Source organism: Ostrea edulis, chromosome 6 (genome assembly GCF_947568905.1).
Source record: "Ostrea edulis chromosome 6, xbOstEdul1.1, whole genome shotgun sequence".
Lineage (NCBI taxonomy): Eukaryota > Metazoa > Mollusca > Bivalvia > Ostreida > Ostreidae > Ostrea > Ostrea edulis.
The window spans coordinates 51666473-51689143 of NC_079169.1; the positions used below are offsets into that span (position 1 = coordinate 51666473).

At 34.9% G+C, this 22671-nt stretch overlaps 1 protein-coding gene across 1 annotated transcript in view; it reads left to right on the plus strand.

The window, feature by feature from the left end:
* Nucleotides 1–22671, plus strand: part of LOC125647484 (uncharacterized) — an 82267-nt gene that overhangs the window by 54137 nt on the left and 5459 nt on the right. Inside the window, exons 31-39 of the mRNA XM_056139872.1 lie at nucleotides 76–117; nucleotides 1182–1274; nucleotides 1469–1555; nucleotides 8425–8497; nucleotides 12138–12259; nucleotides 12955–13050; nucleotides 15994–16066; nucleotides 20178–20299; nucleotides 20989–21084. Of these exons, the coding sequence (XP_055995847.1) occupies nucleotides 76–117; nucleotides 1182–1274; nucleotides 1469–1555; nucleotides 8425–8497; nucleotides 12138–12259; nucleotides 12955–13050; nucleotides 15994–16066; nucleotides 20178–20299; nucleotides 20989–21084 (804 nt within the window). The remainder of the gene's footprint in view (nucleotides 1–75; nucleotides 118–1181; nucleotides 1275–1468; nucleotides 1556–8424; nucleotides 8498–12137; nucleotides 12260–12954; nucleotides 13051–15993; nucleotides 16067–20177; nucleotides 20300–20988; nucleotides 21085–22671) is intronic.

Genomic DNA, 22671 nt, shown 5'->3' on the forward strand with positions numbered 1-22671 from the left:
CTTTATTTTCCCGTAAACAGTTCGGTACTGCAACTTCGTTTTCTTTGTTTACAAAATATCAATGTTCTATTTTAGGTTCTGTAAGACAACAAGGTGATCCTTGCTCTTGTCATCCAGGTAAATATATATCAAATCATCCGGATAAATTTATGTTAAATCTTCCAAGTAAATATATGTTAAATCATCCAGGTAAATATATGTTAAATTATCAAGGTGCATGTAAATATATGTTAAATCATCATTCCATAATCCAGGGAAATATATGTTAAATCATCTGGGCAAATATATGTTAAATCATCGTTTCGTAATCCAGGTAAATATGTGTTCAATCAGCCAGGTATATATATATGTTAAATCATCCAGGCAAATGTATGTTTTAACATCCAGGCAAATATATATTAAATCATCGTTCCACAATCCAGGTAAATATATGTCAAATCATAAAGGTAAATATAGCATAAAATCATCTTGGTAAATATATGTTAAGTCATCCAGGTAAATAAATGTTAAATCACTCAGGTAAATATATATATTAAATGATCCAGGCAAATATACATTAAATCATCCAGGTAGATATACGTGTATGTCAAATCATCCAGGCAAATATTTGTTAAATCATCCAGGTAAATATATGTTAAATCATCGTTCCATAACCCAGGTAAATATATGTTAAATCATCCAGGCAAATATATGTTAAATCATTCAAGCAAATAATTAGATAATATTTTAGAATATCTAAGTCACAAAGCAGTTATTGTAACACGAAGAAAAATTACTGGTTTTAAGATAAATAATTCCAATGTTATTAATTACAATTCTTTTGATTGGACAAAGATAAAGCTGAACGAGAATTTACACTTCAATAAATCCGAAAAGAGCGATGTATTCATAAGCGCCTGAAAACAAATAATGAAGTGCGGGGATATTATCCAAGCTTTAGAAATTGAACGAATTGGAATTATAAGAATCAAACATTCTTTTTGAAGAATGTATCGGCGTGTAAACCATGAACGTTTTACTTACACACTTGACATAAACGTCCTCACACTTTTATTAAGTTTGTGAGTAAAATGTCCAGAGTTTACACATCAATAAATTCTTCAGAGAGAATGTTTAATCTTATGATATTTACAATGTTTCGAGAAATAAATCAAAATATTATTTCGGTGCACTGATGTTAGTTACTACAGCGACGTTCAAAACCACTACACAAACTAGCCATACCCCACACAGTCAGACCACCCACTCTGTAACGACCGCCGCCCCTAGTTCAGGTCAGTGGTTTCCTCCAATACTCAAGTCAATGCTATTGTGAAATAAAGGTTTAAAGCAAAGTAAATGGTAATGTGTTGGAAGTCCTGATAGAAACGCAGATATACGAATGATTTTTAAAACACTATCGTGAGGATTTTGAATTTTGGAAATAATAAATTGTCTAAGAACTTACCAAGTATAAACTGTCATACAGCAACTACCTTAAAAACAACGACCAGACAGACTTCGCCATCTTCAACTGCGACTTCCGGCTCCTCTACATCGGTCTTCACTAACCCAAGTAAGTGTTAAATTCATCCAAATTGACATAGAATATCCTCAAAGTACTCATAAAAAGTACAAATAAAAAATGAAATACTTCTAAATTTTCCATGATGTTCAAATGTTGAAATACATGTGTATTACACCTGCATACATTAGCAACCACCACCCATTTTTTTAAAAATTACCCAAAACAATAAAAATCAGGTGCAATTACCAATTTTGAGTATGCTGATTTCAAATCTGGATTCCTTTTACTCCAATTTCTTATAGAAAATGAGGCATAGTGTCTTAAACACTCCTACCGTCAGGTTGCCAAAAACGGAAAATGTTTCATTTCGCATCAAAAAGTGACCCAACTTTATTTCTTGAAACACCATTACCCAAAACAATAAAAAGCAGGTGTAATTACCAATTTTGAGTATGCTGAATCCAATTCTGAATTCCTTTTACTCCACTTCCTTACAGAAAATGAGGTATAGTGTCTTAAACACCCCTACCGTCAGGTTGTCAAAAATTGAAAATGTTCCATTTCACATTATAAAGTGACCTGAAAGTTATTTCTTGAAATAAGGCATACAACAGATAAGGAAAACAATTAATACTAAATTGTTCCATGAACATTCTTAGTTGTTTTGGAAAGAATGTATCTCACCTCTGGACTTCACAGATACAGGAAAGGAAGACGAATACGGAGCGGATCAATGATCTTAAATTTAATCAGATTGGGCCATAGCCTAATGAACTGATGAACAGGAGCAAAAGTAAAATTAATAGGAAAACTGATTTATGAAACATCAGCAAGTCTTTTCCGAGAACTTCTGGTAGAGCTGTCGGGGGGGGGGGGGGGGGGGGGGCTGAGTTGCATCATTATCAGAATTTACCGAAACAGTGGGCTGTCTGGCCAGTCTGGGGGATGAGCTAGTTGCATCAGAACTGACAGAAGCAGAACTCTCTGGCCAGTTGGGGGGGCTGAGTGGTATCAGAATCTATTATTTATTTATTTTTATTTTTTCAAACTTCAGAAATTTAAAAACTGCATGATCAGGTTTTTTTGTAACACTAATAATTAATGTCCCTTTATTGCGATGACTCTTCAAGTACAAACCATGATATCAAACAAAAAAAAATGAAATGAAATGATAGATAAATAAATAAATAAAATATTTGTAAGTTACTTTATTTAAGTAAGTCACTAATTAAGTGTAACTAGTTGCAGTGCAACTTGCAAGTGAAAATTGCATCATCTGTAGCTTATGACCCCTTTTGCCTTGCCTTGTAATTAATATTATTGTAAATTTGGCAAATAGCATTTTTAACCCCCCAGTCCATATCCCACTTTTCTTTAAACGTTAAAAATCCAGCTAATTCAGTGAGGAAGAAATGTCACTACCAAATTTCGAATTTCCTCTAGACTATATCAAATTAAATACCGCACTGCTATCAGTCACAGATTGACACTGGTAGGGGTATGGGGACCTGGTCTGTGAGTGTGATGGAAAAGATTCTGATGAAAATAAAGATTCACTCATCATTCAGAAATGTATAAACATTGTATTAATGTATACCACCGGTACGTTGTGAGTACGTTAATAATGGGAGTTATCTTTCCCTGGATATCTAAATCATTCAAATACTATATGAACACGGGCAATTATCGTCCATGTTTGACCTCAGTATAATTTATCCATGCATAAAATGTATTAATATGTCACTCTTTGTTGCGTATTCCACCGTCAAGTAAATGTTCACATATACTCGAGCTCGCTCTGCTTAACATGCCAAGAAATCCCGTCCAGTCTGAATTCGTTGGCTTCAATAGGGCCATATTACATGCTGATTAATAGTAGCCGTCGCTTATCTCTTAATTGCGGTCACTGATTTATAACGGTTTTTCTATACCGGAGATTTTGCTAAGAATTTCTTGGCATGATATAGATAGGGCCTATTAATGAAAAGAAATAAAAAAAATGGGTAAAATCAAACCATTGGAATTAAACCTAAAAATAGAAACTCGATATGTTCAGAAGGTTGTGATATTCGTAACTTTTCATTGGGGGGGGGGGGGCATGAGGGGGACATGGGGGAGGGGGGGCAAGAATTATATGAATGTGTTTTTCATAAGATTTATGAAAAGCCTATATAATGAGTAAATAATAAATACATGGAATACACTTTTAACTGAGTTACGGGTTATGTTTTAAAAAGTTAATCAGTGCCATAGCTGTTTTCCTTATGGTCCTATCTTACAGGTATACCTGGTAAACACATTCATATCGACTGGTCTATATTTTTACACTTTCTGTTTGCCAAACACCCATAATTTTCAATACCCTCCGTGTGCCAAATCCCCTCTAGGGGTTCTTCATATCAGATAGCTTTCGTTAACTGAAAATAAATTGCTATATAAAATAACAAAATTGATGAATCATATTTGTTTTGCTAGACAGTTCAAAATCTTGATTCCGATATCACGGCGACCTTTCGCACGGGAGATGTAACACATAAGTTACTAGTTACAGATACATGCTGTAAATTTTTACGTTTCTCTCACACCAAGATTACGGTTTTTGTTCTTATCTTTTTAAAACAAAAATATCCGAGTCTCCTACGATATCAATCTCGACATAATGATTGATGTATTTATTTAATTTCCAATAGTTGTAGGAACAACTGTCACCTTTGTGATGTAATGTGGGTTAATTTTTTCTTCTTCTTTTTCTTGTCTTCAATGCAAGGTGAAGATAACGAACAGTGATCAATCTCATAAGTCCTACAGGCAATACAAAATAGATAGTTGGGCAAACACGGACCCCTGGACACACCAGAGGTGGGATTGGGTGCCTAGGAGGAGTAAGCATCCTCTGTTGACCGGTCACACCCGTCGTGAGCCCCATATCCTGATCAGGTAAACGGAGTTATCCGCAGTCAAAATCAGTGTGCCAAGAACGGCTTAACAATCGGTATGAAACACGTCAGACAGCATTTGACCCAATGCGAGGTTGTATTGACGAACTAGATCGTTATAACGACCATAGAATTTGCGAAATGCTGACTTCAGTCGAGACTGTTGAAATCCCTGTACCATCAACTTGTTTGTCAGTAGCTTACCTCGATTTAAAAACTGACCATACCCAGAACAAGCTCTTGCATATCGAATCAGTTGAGATATATAAACACCATATGCAGGTGATAATGGAACATTGCTACATAAATGTGGGAAGTTGACGATGGAGAAGCTGAAATCATCCCGTTTGTCATACAGTTGAGTTGTTAGTTTGCCGTTAATGTCTACTTTCAATAAAATATCTAAGTATGAAGCAGAAGTGGACGACTCTGTGGTGTCCTTTATTTCGAGCTCACAGGGATATATCAAATCGACATATGAATGAAAGCTATCATTGTTAATAGACAAAACGTCATCGATATATCTAAAAGTCGAATTGAAGGTCACAGCGAGATATTTTTTCTTCTCACGTAGAAGTTTTTGAATAAATTCTGCTTCATATGAATATAAAAACAGGTCAGCTAACAAAGGAGCACAATTCGTGCCCATGGGAATTCCAACAGACTGTTGGAAGACCTGATCACCAAAGACCACGAAGATATTGTCAATGAGGAACTCGAGCATATTTTTTATTTCAACTTCAGAGTACTTGTGCGTGGAATCAGAGTGGTGTTTAACAAAGTAAGTTTTTGAATGACTGATCACTAGGTATGAATATTTCCGTTTTTGTTGAAGAAGCAACTGTCTATGATGTCAAAAAGTCTAGTCTTTAATTTATCGTGAGGAATGGTCGTGTATAGTGTTGAAAAGTCATAGGTTTTAATGCTATTGATTTGGGAAAAATTCTGTGATTTCAAGTTTACTAAAAGTTCTTTAGAATTTTTTAGAATCCACATTTGATTAACACCACTTCTGGCATATGTAGTCGCACAGTAAGTTTGAAGTTTCTCCTTCACAGCTGTTAACATTTTCGTGAGGAGCAAAGATAGGGGCTTAGTAGAGCACTTACTGGATCCAGCAATGTATCTTTGTTTGTAAGGGTTTTTATGTAGTTTAGGAATCCAGTATAGGTACGGTAACTCATATTCATTCGACCCATTGACTGGAATATTAAATGTGTCTAAAACTGAAGCATGGTTTTGAAGAATTTCGTCTTTTGAAAGGGTAGTTGGAGTATAAGTATGATTACCAAAAGTGGAATTAATGCCAAGTTCGTTTAAAATACAGTTGTAATAATGAGCCTTACAAACAAAGACAATGTTGTTACTAGCTTTGTCAGCTGGAACCAAAACATATTCCTCATGTAACTTATCTAATTCTTTTATCACTTCTGGTTTACTAAACACAGAAGGATAGATTGTACGTACTTTTGTTTTCATGTGTCTAATGCGGGATTTTAATATCCCTCTTATGCTTTTAACCCATTCTGACAATGTATCAAGTTCTTCTTTTTCATATTTAGCCCATCGTCTGGCATAATCTTCGACAGAACTCATAATAGAGATGAAGTTCTGTCGCCAATTAAAAGACCGAGGTTCTCTGTATTTAGGACCTTTAAGAATAAGTGATTTGAGGTCCTCATTTTCAACTATATCAACATCACCAGTAATGACATGTCCAGCTGGACTGTAGTTGAAAGAAGATGAAGAACAGGAACATGTTGGTAGATTACGTATAAGATGGTCTATATCTAAGCACTGCAAAGTTGGTTTATAATTAAAAAGTTTGGATGCAATAGTAGAAGTACAGCTGTAGGAAATACAGGGTGTAGACTTGAACTTGAAATAAGTTGGAATACACGACTGAACCCTTTTATGACGAAGAATGTTGCTTATGTTGACGGCATCTATTCCTTTGTTTGTAAATTTGAGCTTAAGGAACTGACGGCATGATTTGGAAGGAATATCATCCATGGTCCGTGCTGGTTTATAGAGCCTGTGGTAGGCAACATCCATAATCATAGAGTTAAGCCTATATTCAGGTGTTGAAAAATCCAAGTATAGACTAGCCATAGCTTCTTCAAATAACGTATGTAAAACCCTCAATGGAATAGAGTAAAGTTTTGTACGAATATGATGTGGACCCAATTGTCTGTTGACGTGAGGCAAAAGTGAATCAAACGTGACATCATTTATACTTGGTATTTTATATGAACGATGTCCGTGACTGCGTTTTCGTCTTTGGGTATTGGGAAAGAGTCCCATCACATTAACATTATTTCCTTGTGGACTAGTCAAATTTCCCACATCATATACATTATCATTGCATCCATATGGAAATGCAGTGCCTAGGGTCCTGATCCAGTGATCTTCTCGTTGTCTACGAAAAGGGGTGCTTAATGTAGGATTCTTTGTGTGATGGTAAATTTTTTCTAAAATCCTTACCCTCATGGACAAGATGGAATGGTCCGGTGCATTAAAATGCTTGTAAAGAAGTTGGTTACCACCATTATTAATTTGAAATCTGTGCCCCGATATTCTTTTATTAAGTGAACCCTTGGTTTCTCCCACATAAATTAAGCCACACAGGTTACACTCAATGGCGTAGACAACGTTAGAAGATTTACATGTCAGATTATCAAACGTTTTGGTACAGAAACTACGTCCAGTTAAATTACTACTAAATGAATTTTTAGTGATCAGTATATCACAAGTTTTGCAATTTTTTGCAGAACATTTTGAGGTTGAACACATGAGGTCTGAAAATGAATTATCAAATATATCTCTTAAAGGAACATAACAGTCTTTAATTTGGGTATAAGAATTTTGGTTTCTGTAAAAAAGCTGACAATCTGACGATTGTACATACGACAAATCTTTGATGTCTCGAAGGATAATCCGAGGGACACCAACCGATCTGTAGGAACCTGTGTCCCTTATAGACTCCACAGAGTGACACCTTTTTATACTGGGCGACGTGTCAGCCAGTATTGTTTCCTTATTGTGTATATTCATGAAGGAACATATATCGAACGACAAGTATCCTCGGGGACAGACTGTCCACCAGCAGAGATACAAACTCGATGGTTAAATGCAAGGTGAAGATAACGAACAGTGATCAATCTCATAACTCCTACAGGCAATACAAAATAGATAGTTGGGCAAACACGGACCCCTGGACACACCATTAAAATTAAGATCCCCCATCTTTTATGGTTGTTGAATTCAACATGATGTAGATTTAATCTCTCTCTCTCTCTCTCTCTCTCTCTCTCTCTCTCTCTCTCTCTCTCTCGTTCTTTTTTTTTTAGAAAAATATATAAATATACAAAAAAGTAGGCAATCATTATCAATGCTGAAATTTCTTTGCTTTCTTCGTCAAACATTATCATATAAGAATACATTAATTATATATGTATATATAAATAAATCTTTGTCCTTTATTATTAAAGGGCTGTAATAGTGGACTTTATAGGCAAGTGTTTCTAACTGAAACTCACAGATAAAGGTCGCGTCATCAAGCTCCTGTGAAAATGCACATTTTTGTGTAAGAACATGCAAGCTGATTTCCCGGTTTCTTATAATATAGTTTCTTTTTCAAAATATCTACACACCGATGCGTAAGTTATCAAAAATATATAGATCTAGGCCTAAATGAAAAAAAAAAGTAAATAAATTCAGTCATTATAATATATGATTATAGCTGGGGAACTGGATATTTATTATCAGCGGTAGATAAAATGGCGAGAATTTTCTTAAACTATATAGAAGCGGTTGTTTTTTTGTTGTTTTTTTTTGGTTTTTTTTTTTTTTGTTTTGTTGTTGTTGTTTTGTTTTTGGTTTTTTTAGTTTTTTTTGTTGGGGTTTTTTTTTTTTTTTTTTTTTTTTTTTTTTAATTTAAGTATTTTATAATTAATTCCATGTACAACTTGTGTTTTGCAGTATCAGGGGCTTGCAAGCCTTTAGCTCCACCAACGGATGGACAAATAAACTGTAGGGATTCAACCATATTTTAGTAAGTAACTAAATATCTGTCGGTATCACAAATCTGTACCACTATGATGTAGATATCCCTATAACAATACTGACATGACAGATGAAGGGTCATATTGCTGATCATCACTCGGCCTTTTCCGTTAACTTTTCGACTTGACGGAAAAGGCCCAGTACTTGTTCCGTTTGGGAACTTCGTGTCCTTTATCAGAATACAATTTAGTGCGGGGTTTATATGGATATAATGGATATAAAACATAAATAATCATGATGATATAGATCGGTTCATTATAATATCAATAATTTTTTTTTTTTTTTAAAAGCTCCAGAATATATATTTCTTCAAATCGGAAGTTTTAACATCACCGTTTACATGCTGGTTTTGATTTCGTCGGCCGTGTCCGGTTAAGAATATAACACAACATGAAAACATTTTAAAAGTAGCAGGTAAGCCTCCAGAGATCTTTAAAAGTACTAAAACGAATCAATCAAGGAATTATAAGTTTTAGTAAAGATTGATATAGATATCATTTTTTTAAAAAAGAAATTAAATTTCGGCAAATAAATTGGTCACTGTCTTAATGAGTTGATATGTGATCACACTCGCAGGTAATCCGAGATTCCTCTGACTCTTACCCCCGCTTTTATATTATGACATGTGCGGGGCTCCCCCAGGCCTCAGAGTCATAGGAATCTCGGATTAACTCACAGGAGTCGGCAATTTTATCGATAAAGTAGAAATATATGTAAATTGATATTAAAAGCAAATATCAAGTCTTTTTGTGACACCATAAGCATTGAATTGTGTGGAAATGCGAATAATACCGAGCGAAGCTCGGACGGGCCGAAGGCCCGTCTGCGAAGCAAGGCTCTAAAGGTAACACGTATACGTAAAATAAAAAATGAGAAAATCTCCAAATGAATACAGATAATCTCTATATACGTTCACTGAAAATTTTGTGATCCATATGGGCGCCGCCATTATGCTTTGTTCATTAGTTGCTTCTTCAGTTATTCGTGTTTTAATTTTGAATGCCAAAAATACAAGACTAACGTGCAATTTGTAATTCAAACACCCAGTTTGTTAAAAATGAATGGTATGATTATTATTGTTACAGTCTTTAGCCAATCATCAAATAGAAAAACAGAAATACGACTAAATAGATGAACGAGTTCATGAGTTTCTTTCATTAAAAATATACGATATTTAGCCTTACTTTTTAGCACTTTGAATTTATTGGTTAATTTGTTTTGTTTTCACTGTCTTGTTTATAATTGTTTGATTTGAAAGAGAAAAATGTCGAGGCTAAATGTGACGTCACAATGCATGATTTACGTCGACTGGCGTTATATTCCTCGCTTTAAATGAATCGGCGGATCCTGTAGAACTGTTATCCTCGTATATCCCCCTTTAATATTTAGATGTTATTGGGCGTTTAGTGCAAGGAAAATTTCAAAAATAATATATATTTTGAAATGAATTGTTGTTTATAATTGTTTGGTTTGAAAGATGAAGAAAAAAGTCGAGGCTACATCTGACGTCACTATGCACGGTTTACGTCGGCTGGTGCTATATTCTCCGCGTTAAAGGAATAGGCGGATCCTGTAATTACATGTGTATCCTCATAGATATCCCCCTTTGATACTGGGCGTTTAGCGCAAGGGGAATTTCATAAATAATATATATTTTTAAATGAATTGTAATTTACCGTACTGAACAGAATTATGACTATCACTTGGGACACGCCAATGACCATATCATGCTTCGCTCGGTCCAACGGTCACACCGTATATATATTAGAGGGCGAATCCCTCTCACGGCCCGAAGGGCCGTACGAGCGGAGCTCTCCCTATAGGTAACACGTATATACATGTTTAAAACGAAAATATAGGAAAATAATGAAAAATTAAACCATACCTATGGAACTTGAAAAGTTTGGTACCAATGGCGTCGATTCGAATATTAGCGCGTGGACATGTATTCCTCCATTTTGAATCTCGTCTACCCTAGTTCACGTCGTTCTGAGATGTTACACATAAAATCCGTAAAAGCATGTAAATCTTATTTTCTTAATCATATATAATCACTCCACGATTAACGCCATATTTTTTGTTGTGGTTCAAACGCTTTGTTTGTAAATTTGGTAAATAACGACGCTGAATATGACGTCACAATGTACTGTTTACATCAATTGCGTTATATTTCCCGCGTTCAATATATAGGCGGATCAAATGTCCAAAATTAGGTTGCTTTGATACAGCTCCGTCCGCGTGCTAACTTCGAGTTGTTTTTGTCCTGTTTTGGATATAGATACTAGAGTCAAAACTTTTTTCCTTCGCCCTCAAACACGGTCACGCCGTAAAACATATTATTCAATTACACTATGTAGGTAGATCTAGATACGCACTGTAATGGGAAATATAAACTACAATGAGTTACTTGCCATACATTTTCCTAATACAGGTAGAAGCCCTCCCAAAGGGCCGTGAGAGCGGAGCTCTCCCTATAGGTAACACGTATATACATGTTTAAAAGGAAAATAATGAAAAACTATACCATACTTATGGAACTTGAAAATTTTGGTACTAATGGCATCGATTCGAATATTAGCGCGTGGACATGTATTTCTCCATCTTGAATCTCGTCTACCCTAGTTCACGTCGTTCTGAGATGTTACATAAAATTCGTAAAAGCATGTAAATCTTATTTTTTTAATCATATATAATCACTCCACGATTAACACCATGTTTGTTGTTGTGGCTCAAACGCTATGTTTGTAAATTTGCTAAATAATGACGCTGAATATGACGTCACAATGTACTGTTTACATCAATTGCCTTATATTTCCCACGTTCAATATATAGGCGGATCAAATATCCAAAATTAGGATGCTTGTATACAGTTTCGTCCTCGTGCTAACTTTGGGTTGTTTTTGTTCTGTTTTGGATATAGATACTAATGCCAAAATTTGTTTGCTTCGCCCTCAAACATGGTCAGGCCGTAAAACATATTATTTCTTAAACTAGTTCTTTGTTCTATTTTTAATTAACTGTGGAAAAAGTGGATTTACACGTGGAATACTGCTAATTTTGAGACATTGAGGTATATGTGTCACTGAGTGTAAGGAACGATAACTCTGGGTAGATATTGATTCATTTCTACCTCAATTTGTTATTTTTACAGATCCAAGGATTTTAAAAATTCTTTTTTGTGACAGCTCGTGTCAATTTGAAGAAAAAAATGAAAGCTTTATGAAAATACTATGATTTTGATTATAGTCTTTTTGTACAATGTTATCTGAAACAGTCCTTTTTAACAAATTTCAAATGACATTTCTGTTGTGAAACAAAAATAGTACTTGAAATACGAATCTTATAAAGTAAACATGATGGTAGTTTATAGTACTACAGGTAAATTTAAAACGTATAAATGACATTGATGTGGTACTATTAATTGATTGTTTAACGTCCTCCTCAAGAATTTTTCACTCATATGGAGACGTAATCATTGCCATTGAAGGGCTGCAAAATTTAGGCCCCCCACCCCCTCAATTTCGTATGGGTGTGGATGATTTTAGATAATATGCCCTGATCATTTGAGTGGTGCCATTGCAACAATGTGGATGGGATTTGACCCAATCAGAATTCTCATTATATTTCAGTCGGTGTACAGCACAATGTAATTCAGGGTATCAGTTTGACAATGGAGACACCACCATACAGAAGGATTGTGATCCTTTCACTGGGCAATTCTTCGATGGCCCATCGATTCCAAAGTGTATACGTAAGTAAAATATAGATATTATTTTTATATGTTCATTTGAATGGGGGGGGGGATCCTAGACTGAGAAAAGAAACTAAATGAATAAATGTGATATTGAAAAAGAGGGGATGCAATATCCTATGACTATGAAAATGAACAGAGAGACTTGAGGAACTTTGTGTCATGCATGAGATACATTAATATTGCATAAAGATGTGCAAACATTACAAACCATAGGAAATTCTACTTTCTGACAGTGATTAGATCATTAATATTGAGACACAAAAATACAGCAAAAAAGTGGTGAAAGTATAGACATTTAGAAAAATGTTGTTTTGTATGAGATGTATAAGGAAATTGTCTGAATATATTTTGTATGTTTATTTAGTAAAACTGAATTAGGCCTGTTGACAAAATAGAAGTCACGTTTCTTCATGGTGACTCACTATTTCAGTAGATATGCATTTATATACCCTTTTATACATATAGCTGAAGGGGTTGAATAAAGATTTTAATCAGAAAAACAATGATAATTTTTTAAAGTAAAACATTTTTTCTTCATCTTTTTTTTATCCAGTCACAAAAGGGAGGGGGAGGGGTATCTCAGTACCTCTTCAGAGTCTCACAAACATTGGCTGTCCATATACGTTGCAGTCATTGTGTCTTAGTCAGAAAATGCTGGAGCTTTTATTACCATTCTTATTTCTGTGTTTCAGCAACTTGTAGCCCTGCCTGTCAAAATGGCGGAACCTGTGTTCAACCCAATGTCTGCTCATGTGCTCCTTGGTGGGGGGGAACTTTCTGTGAAAGTCGTAAGTTTTTTTTTTCATGTCTGTATATATATCCATCTGTTGATCATTTGTGTCGAATGTATTAGCCAAAGTTTGCATTCAAATCCTCTATAGTAAATCTTAGCTACAGTGAACATGCTAAAAATCAGTCGTATACAAAGGAACTATTTGATGTTGGTAGCTGAGGCTACTTCCTGAGGTGAACTCAGGCTGTTTACACACATGTGAAAAACATGTGGATTTGAGTGTAGTATTGTTTGCGGGTAAAAACTTTCGAAAATTCTGCGTAGGATGTTGTTTTACGGTGAGACGAGACGGGTAACAATGAGCATTTCCAACAACATTATTCGGCATTAGCGCGTTATTGGCATCAATTTATACAAGTGATAAATTACAACGTTCTCTAACGATTCATTCAAAATATGTGATGAAGTGCAAGGGGGGGGGGGGGGGTCACAATTTGTAATTTTTGTCATTAATGTGCAAAAATAATTTTTAAAACTGACCAAATAAGCCGGTATGGGGTTATTTGAGTGTTTTAGTTGAATACACAAAAATCATGACCATTTCAAGAAATCCCGTCCAGTCTGAATTCGTTGGCTTCAATAGGGCCATATTACATGCTGATTAATAGTAGCCGTCGCTTATCTCTTAATTGCGGTCACTGATTTTTAACGGTTTTTCTATACCGGAGATTTTGCTAAGATTTTCTTGGCATGGTAAACGAGTACGATATAGCCGAGTTTGGAGCGGAAAATTTGAAAGGGTGGGGTGGAGGGGAGGTAGTAAAAATAATTTTAAAAATATGAACTACTGTATCAATACACATTCTGCAGACAGAAAGGTATATTCAATATTCTACAAAATATGCCGGGATCGGGATCGATCGTCTAATGTGTATAGGTATCACACCGGTAATTGTTCAATCAAAATGAATGGTAGTTCCATATATTTTTAAAAGAATCATTTTTCCCCATCGTGATTCTTCTCATTTCCTCTTCTTTTTTTCTCTTAATTTTTGTACCCCTGATTAGGAAATTTTGTGTAATTTTCGGAAAAAATCAGTTGTATACAAAGGAACTATTTGATGTTGGTAGCTGAGGCTACTTCCTGAGGTGCACTCAGGCTGTTTACACACATGTGAAAAACATGTGGATTTGAGTGTAGTATTGTTTGCGGGTAAAAACTTTCGAAAATTCTGCGTAGGATGTTGTTTCACGGTGAGACGAGACGGGTAACAATGAGCATTTCCAACAACATTATTCGGCATTAGCGCGTTATTGGCATCAATTTAAACAAGTGATAAATTACAACGTTCTCTAACGATTCATTCAAAATATGTGATAAAGTGCAAGGGGGGGGGGGAGGTCACAATTTGTAATTTTTGCCATTAATGTGCAAAAATAATTTTTAAAACTGACCAAATAAGCCGGTATGGGGTTATTTGAGTGTTTTAGTTGAATACACAAAAATCATGACCATGATATAGATAGGGCCTATTAATGAAAAGAAATGAATAATGTGTAAAATCAAATCATTGGAATTAAACCTAAAAATAGAAACTCGATATGTTCAGAAGGTTGTGATATTCGTAACTTTTCATTGGGGGGGGGGGGGGGGGGGGCATGAGGGGGGCATGGGGGAAGGGGGGGGAAGAATTATATGAATGTGTTTTTCATAAGATTTATGAAAAGCCTATATAATGAGTAAATAATAAATACATGGAATACACTTTTAACTGAGTTACGGGTTATGTTTTAAAAAGTTAATCAGTGCCATAGCTGTTTTCCTTATGGTCCTATCTTACAGGTATACCTGGTAAACACATTCATATCGACTGGTCTATATTTGTACACTTTCTGTTTGCCAAACACCCATAATTTTCAATACCCTCCGTGTGCCAAATCCCCTCCAGGGGTTCTTCATATCAGATAGCTGAAAATAAATTGCTATATAAAATAACAAAATTGATGAATCATATTTGTTTTGCTAGACAGTTCAAAATCTTGATTCCGATATCACGGCGACCTTTCGCACGGGAGATGTAACACATAAGTTACTAGTTACAGATACATGCTGTAAATTTTTACGTTTCTCTCACACCAAGATTACGGTTTTTGTTCTTATCTTTTTAAAACAAGAATATCCGAGTCTCCTACGATATCAATCTCGACATAATGATTGATGTATTTATTTAATTTCCAATAGTTGTAGGAACAACTGTCAACCTTGTGATGTAATGTGGGTTAATTTTTTCTTCTTTTTTTCTTGTCTTCAATTTAATTAAAATTAAGATCCCCCATCTTTTATGGTTGTTGAATTCAACATGATGTAGATTTAATCTCTCTCTCTCTCTCTCTCTCTCTCTCTCTCTCTCTCTCGTTCTTTTTTTTTTAGAAAAAAATATATATATACAAAAAAGTAGGCAATCATTATCAATGCTGAAATTTCTTTGCTTTCTTCGTCAAACATTATCATATAAGAATACATAAATTATATATGTATATATAAATAAATCTTTGTCCTTTATTATTAAAGGGCTGTAATAGCGGACTTTATAGGCAAGTGTTTCTAACTGAAACTCACAGATAAAGGTCGCGTCATCAAGCTCCCGTGAAAATGCACATTTTTGTGTAAGAACATGCAAGCTGATTTCCCGGTTTCTTATAATATAGTTTCTTTTTCAAAATATCTACACACCGATGCGTAAGTTATCAAAAATATATAGACCTAAATGGAAAAAAAAAAGTAAATAAATTCAGTCATTATAATATATGATTATAGCTGGTGAACTGGATATTTATTATCAGCGGTAGATAAAATGGCGAGAATTTTATTAAACTATATAGAAGCGGTTGTTTTTTTTTTTTTTTTTTTTTTTTTTTTTTAGTTTTTTTGGTTTGTTTTTTTTTTTTTAAATTTAAGCATTTTATAATTAATTCCATGTACAATTGTGTTTTACAGTATCAGGGGCTTGCAAGCCTTTAGCTCCACCAACGGATGGACAAATAAACTGTGGGGATTCAACCATATTTTAGTAAGTAACTAAATATCTGTCGGTATCACAAATCTGTACCATTATGATGTAGATATCCCTATAACAATACTGACATGACAGATGAAGGGTCATATTACTGATCATCACTCGGCCTTTTCCGTTAACTTTTCGACTTGACGGAAAAGGCCGAGTACTTGTTCTGTTTGGGAACTTCGTGTCCTTTATCAGAATACAATTTAGTGCGGGGTTTATATGGATATAATGGATATAAAACACAAATAATCATGATAATATAGATCGGTTCATTATAATATCAATAATTTTTTTTTTTTAAAAAGCTCCAGAATATATATTTCTTCAAATCGGAAGTTTTAACATCACCGTTTACATGCTGGTTTTGATTTCGTCGGCCGTGTCCGGTTAAGAATATAACACAACATGAAAACATTTTAAAAGTAGCAGGTAAGCCTCCAGAGATCTTTAAAAGTACTAAAACGAATCAATCAAGGAATTATAAGTTTTAGTAAAGATTGATATAGATATCATTTTTTTTAAAAAGAAATTAAATTTCGGCAAATAAATTGATCACTGTCTTAATGAGTTGATATGTGATCACACTCGCAGGTAATCCGAGATTCCTCTGACTCTTACCCCCGCTTTTATATTATGACATGTGCGGGGCTCCCCCAGGCCTCAGAGTCATAGGAATCTCGGATTAACTCACAGGAGTCGGCAATTTTATCGATAAAGTAGAAATATATGTAAATTGATATGTTTTACGGTGTGACCGTGTTTGAGGGCGAAGCAAAATAGTTTTGGCATTAGTATCTATATCGAAAACAGGACAAAAACAACCCGAAGTTAGCACGCGGACGGAGCTGTATCAAAGCATTCTAATTTTGGACATTTGATCCGCCTATATATTGAACGCGGGAAATATAAAGCAAATTGATGTAAACAGTACATTGTGACGTCATATTCAGCGTAGTATTTTAGCAAATTTACAAACATAGCGTTTGAACCACAGCAAAAAACATGGCGTTAATCGTGGAGTGATTATATATGATTAAGAAAATAAGATTCACATGCTTTTACGAATTTTATGTGTAACATCTCAGAACGACGTGAACTAGGGTAGACGAGATTCAAAATGGAGGAATACATGTCCACGCGCTAATATTCGAATCGACGCCATTGGTACCAAACTTTTCAAGTTCCATAGGTATGGTTTAATTTCTCTTTATTTTCCTATATTTTCCTTTTAAACATATATATATGTGTTACCTATAGGGAGAGCTCCGCTCTCACGGCCCTTCGGGCCGTGAGAGGGCTTCGCCCTCTATTAAAAGCAAATATCAAGTCTTTTTGTGACACCATAAGCATTGAATTGTGTGGAAATGCGAATAATACCGAGCGAAGCTCAGACGGGCCGAAGGCCCGTCCGCGAAGCAAGGCTCTAAAGGTAACACGTATACGTAAAATAAAAAATGAGAAAATCTGCAAATGAATACAGATAATCTCTATATACGTTCACTGAAAATTTTGTGATCCATATGGGCGCCGCCATTATGCTTTGTTCATTAGTTGCTTCTACAGTTATTCGTGTTTTAATTTTGAATGCCAAAAATGCAAGACTAACGTGCAATTTGTAATTCAAACACCCAGTTTGTTAAAAATGAATGTTATGATTATTATTGTTAGAGTCTTTATCCAATCATCAAATAGAAAAACAGAAATACGACTAAATAGATGAACGAGTTCATGAGTTTCTTTAATTAAAAATATACGATATTTAGGCTTACTTTTTAGCACTTTGAATTTATTGGTTAATTTGTTTTGTTTTAACTGTCTTTTAAATTGCAAACGGAGTGTAGTGTTGTTTATAATTGTTTGATTTGAAAGAGAAAAATGTCGAGGCTAAATGTGACGTCACAATGCATGATTTACGTCGGCTGGCGTTATATTCCTCGTTTTAAATGAATTGGCGGATCCTGTAGAACTGTTATCCGAAACTCCCCGTCGAGGCCTCATTACGTCACCTACGAATATACCTCTCCTATATGACGCACCACAATATACAGATTTGTATATTGTGAGTCCGCGATTATCACGCAGGCAAATAACATTAAAGAAGTAATTCGCAGTTAAAAGTTTGAAGATATTAATATTAAGAGCATTAATATAAATGTATGGATTTTATTTTAAACATAAAATGATCAAAAGATCATTAAAAAGTAGGGAGACTGTTCAAATTATTTTGTAAACTAATGAACTTGATGTTTACGTTCTTGTTTTGAAAGTTGTTTGCGTTTGACGTTATGTTTTTTCGTCATTCTACAGTGACGCCACAGTATATGCGGCCTAAGAAATCGCTATCCCATAATGCCTAAGTGGAAGAGTTTGGTTTGTGAGCAAACGAACTCTGGTGGAAGTTTGCTGTTATCCTCGTATATCCCCCTTTAATATTTAGATGTTATTGGGCGTTTAGTGCAAGGGAAACTTCATAAATAATATATATTTTGAAATGAATTATTGTTTATAATTGTTTGGTTTGAAAGATGAAGAAAAACGTCGAGGCTACATCTGACGTCACTATGCACGGTTTACGTCGGCTGGTGCTATATTCTCCGCGTTAAAGGAATAGGCAGATCCTGTAATTACATGTGTATCCTCATAGATATCCCCCTTTGATACTGGGCGTTTAGCGCAAGGGGAATTTCATAAATAATATATATTTTTAAATGAATTGTAATTTACCGTACTGAACAGAATTATGACTATCACTTGGGACACGCCAATGACCATATCATGCTTCGCTCGGTCCAACGGTCACACCGTATATATATATTATTCAATTACACTATGTAGGTAGATCTAGATACGCACTGTAATGGGAAATATAAACTACAATGAGTTACTTGCCATACATTTTCCTAATACAGGTAGAAGCCCTCCCAAAGGGCCGTGAGAGCGGAGCTCTCCCTATAGGTAACACGTATATACATGTTTAGAAGGAAAATAATGAAAAACTATACCATACTTATGGAACTTGAAAATTTTGGTACTAATGGCATCGATTCGAATATTAGCGCGTGGACATGTATTTCTCCATCTTGAATCTCGTCTACCCTAGTTCACGTCGTTCTGAGATGTTACATAAAATTCGTAAAAGCATGTAAATCTTATTTTCTTAATCATATATAATCACTCCACGATTAACGTCATGTTTGTTGTTGTGGTTCAAACGCTATGTTTGTAAATTTGCTAAATAACGACGCTGAATATGACGTCACAACGTACTGTTTACATCAATTGCCTTATATTTCCCACGTTCAATATATAGGCGGATCAAATATCCAAAATTAGGATGCTTTGATACAGTTCCGTCCTCGTGCTAACTTCGGGTTGTTTTTGTTCTGTTTTGGATATAGATACTAATGCCAAAATTTGTTTGCTTCGCCCTCAAACATGGTCACGCCGTAAAACATATTATTTCTTAAACTAGTTCTTTGTTCTATTTTTAATTAACTGTGGAAAAAGTGAATTTACACGTGGAATACTGCGAATTTTGAGACATTGAGGTATATGTGTCACTGAGTGTAAGGAACGATAACTCTGGGTAGATATTGATTCATTTCTACCTCAATTTGTTATTTTTACAGATCCAAGGATTTTAAAAATTCTTTTTTGTGACAGCTCGTGTCAATTTGAAGGAAAAAAATGAAAGCTTTATGAAAATACTATGATTTTGATTATAGTCTTTTTGTACAATGTTATCTGAAACAGTCCTTTTCAACAAATTTCAAATGACATTTCTGTTGTGAAACAAAAATAGTACTTGAAATACGAATCTTATAAAGTAAACATGATGGTAGTTTATAGTACTACAGGTAAATTTAAAACGTATAAATGACATTGATGTGGTACTATTAATTGATTGTTTAACGTCCCCCTCAAGAATTTTTCACTCATATGGAGACGTAATCATTGCCATTGAAGGGCTGCAAAATTTAGCCAGCCCCCCCCCCCCCCCCCCTCAATTTCGTATGGGTGTGGATGATTTTAGATAATATGCCCTGATCATTTGAGTGGTGCCATTGCAAGAATGTGGATGGGATTTGACCCAATCAGAATTCTCATTATATTTCAGTCGGTGTACAGCACAATGTAATTCAGGGTATCAGTTTGACAATGGAGACACCACCATACAGAAGGATTGTGATCCTTTCACTGGGCAATTCTTCGATGGCCCATCGTTTCCAAAGTGTATACGTAAGTAAAATATAGATATTATTTTTATATGTTCATTTGAATGGGGGGGATCCTAGACTGAGAAAAGAAACTAAATGAATAAATGTGATATTGAAAAAAGAGGGGATGCAATACCCTATGACTATGAAAATGAACAGAGAGACTTGAGGAACTTTGTGTCATGCATGAGATACATTAATATTGCATAAAGATGTGCAAACATTACAAACCATAGGAAATTCTACTTTCTGACAGTGATTAGATAATTAATATTGAGACACAAAAATACAGCAAAAAAGTGGTGAAAGTATAGACATTTAGAAAAATGTTGTTTTGTATGAGATGTATAAGGAAATTGTCTGAATATATTTTGTATGTTTATTTAGTAAAACTGAATTAGGCCTGTTGACAAAATAGAAGTCACGTTTCTTCATGGTGACTCACTATTTCAGTAGATATGCATTTATATACCCTTTTATACATATAGCTGAAAGGGTTGGATAAAGATTTTAATCAGAGAAACAATGATAATTTTTTAAAGTAAAACATTTTTTCTTCATCTTTTTTTATCCAGTCACAAAAGGGAGGGGGGGTATCTTAGTACCTCTTCAGAGTCTCACAAACATTGGCTGTCCATATACGTTGCAGTCATTGTGTCTTAGTCAGAAAATGCTGGAGCTTTTATTACCATTCTTATTTTTGTGTTTCAGCAACTTGTAGTCCTGCCTGTCAAAATGGCGGAACCTGTGTTCAACCCAATGTCTGCTCATGTGCTCCTGGGTGGAGGGGAACTTTCTGTGAAAGTCGTAAGTTTTTTTTCATGTGTGTATATATATCCATCTGTTGATCATTTGTGTTGAATGTATTAGCCAAAGTTTGCATTCAAATCCTCTATAGTAGATCTTAGCTACAGTAAACATGCTAAAAATCAGTCGTATACAAAGGAACTATTTGATGTTGGTAGCTGAGGCTACTTCCTGAGGTGCACTCAGGCTGTTTACACACATGTGAAAAACATGTGGATTTGAGTGTAGTATTGTTTGCGGGTAAAAACTTTCGAAAATTCTGCGTAGGATGTTGTTTTACAGTGAGACGAGACGGGTAACAATGAGCATTTCCAACAGCATTATTCGGCATTAGCGCGTTATTGGCATCAATTTAAACAAGTGATAAATTACAACGTTCTCTAACGATTCATTCAAAATATGTGATGAAGTGCAAGGGGGAAGGGGGTCACAATTTGTAATTTTTGCCATTAATGTGCAAAAATAATTTTTAAAACTGACCAAATAAGCCGGTATGGGGTTATTTGAGTGTTTTAGTTGAATACACAAAAATCATGACCATGCCAAGAAATCCCGTCCAGTCTGAATTCGTTGGCTTCAATAGGGCCATATTACATGCTGATTAATAGTAGCCGTCGCTTATCTCTTAATTGCGGTCACTGATTTATAACGGTTTTTCTATACCGGAGATTTTGCTAAGAATTTCTTGGTATGATCAGAATTTACCGAAACAGTGGACTCTCTGGCCAGTCTGGGGGATGAGCTAGTTGCATCAGAACTGACAGAAGCAGAACTCTCTGGCCAGTTGGGGGGCTGAGTGGTATCAGAATCTATTATTTATTTATTTTTATTTTTTCAAACTTCAGAAATTTAAAAACTGCATGATCAGATTTTTTTGTAACACTACTAATTAATGTCCCTTTATTGCGATGACTCTTCAAGTACAAACCATGATATAAAAAAAAAATGAAATGATAGATAAATAAATAAATAAAATATTTGTAAGTTACTTTATTTAAGTAAGTCACTAATTAAGTGTAACTAGTTGCAATGCAACTTGCAAGTGAAAATTGCATCATCTGTAGCTTATGACCCCTTTTGCCTTGCCTTGTAATTAATATTATTGTAAATTTGGCAAATAGCATTTTTAACCCCCCAGTCCATTCTTTAAACGTTAAAAATCCAGCTAATGCAGTGAGGAAGAAATGTCACTACCATATTTCGAATTTCCTCTAGACTATATCAAATTAAATACCGCACTGCTATCAGTCACAGATTGACACTGGTAGGGGTATGGGGACCTGGTCTGTGAGTGTGATGGAAAAGATTCTGATGAAAATAAAGATTCACTCATCATTCAGAAATGTATAAACATTGTATTAATGTATACCACCGGTACGTTGTGTGTACGTTAATAATGGGAGTTATCTTTCCCTGGATATCTAAATCAATCAAATACTATATGAACACGGGCAATTATCGTCCATGTTTGACCTCAGTATAATTTATTCATGCATAAAATGTATTAATATGTCACTCTTTGTTGCGTATTTCACCGTTAAGTAAATGTTTACATATACTTGAGCTCGCTCTGCTTAATCGCTTCAA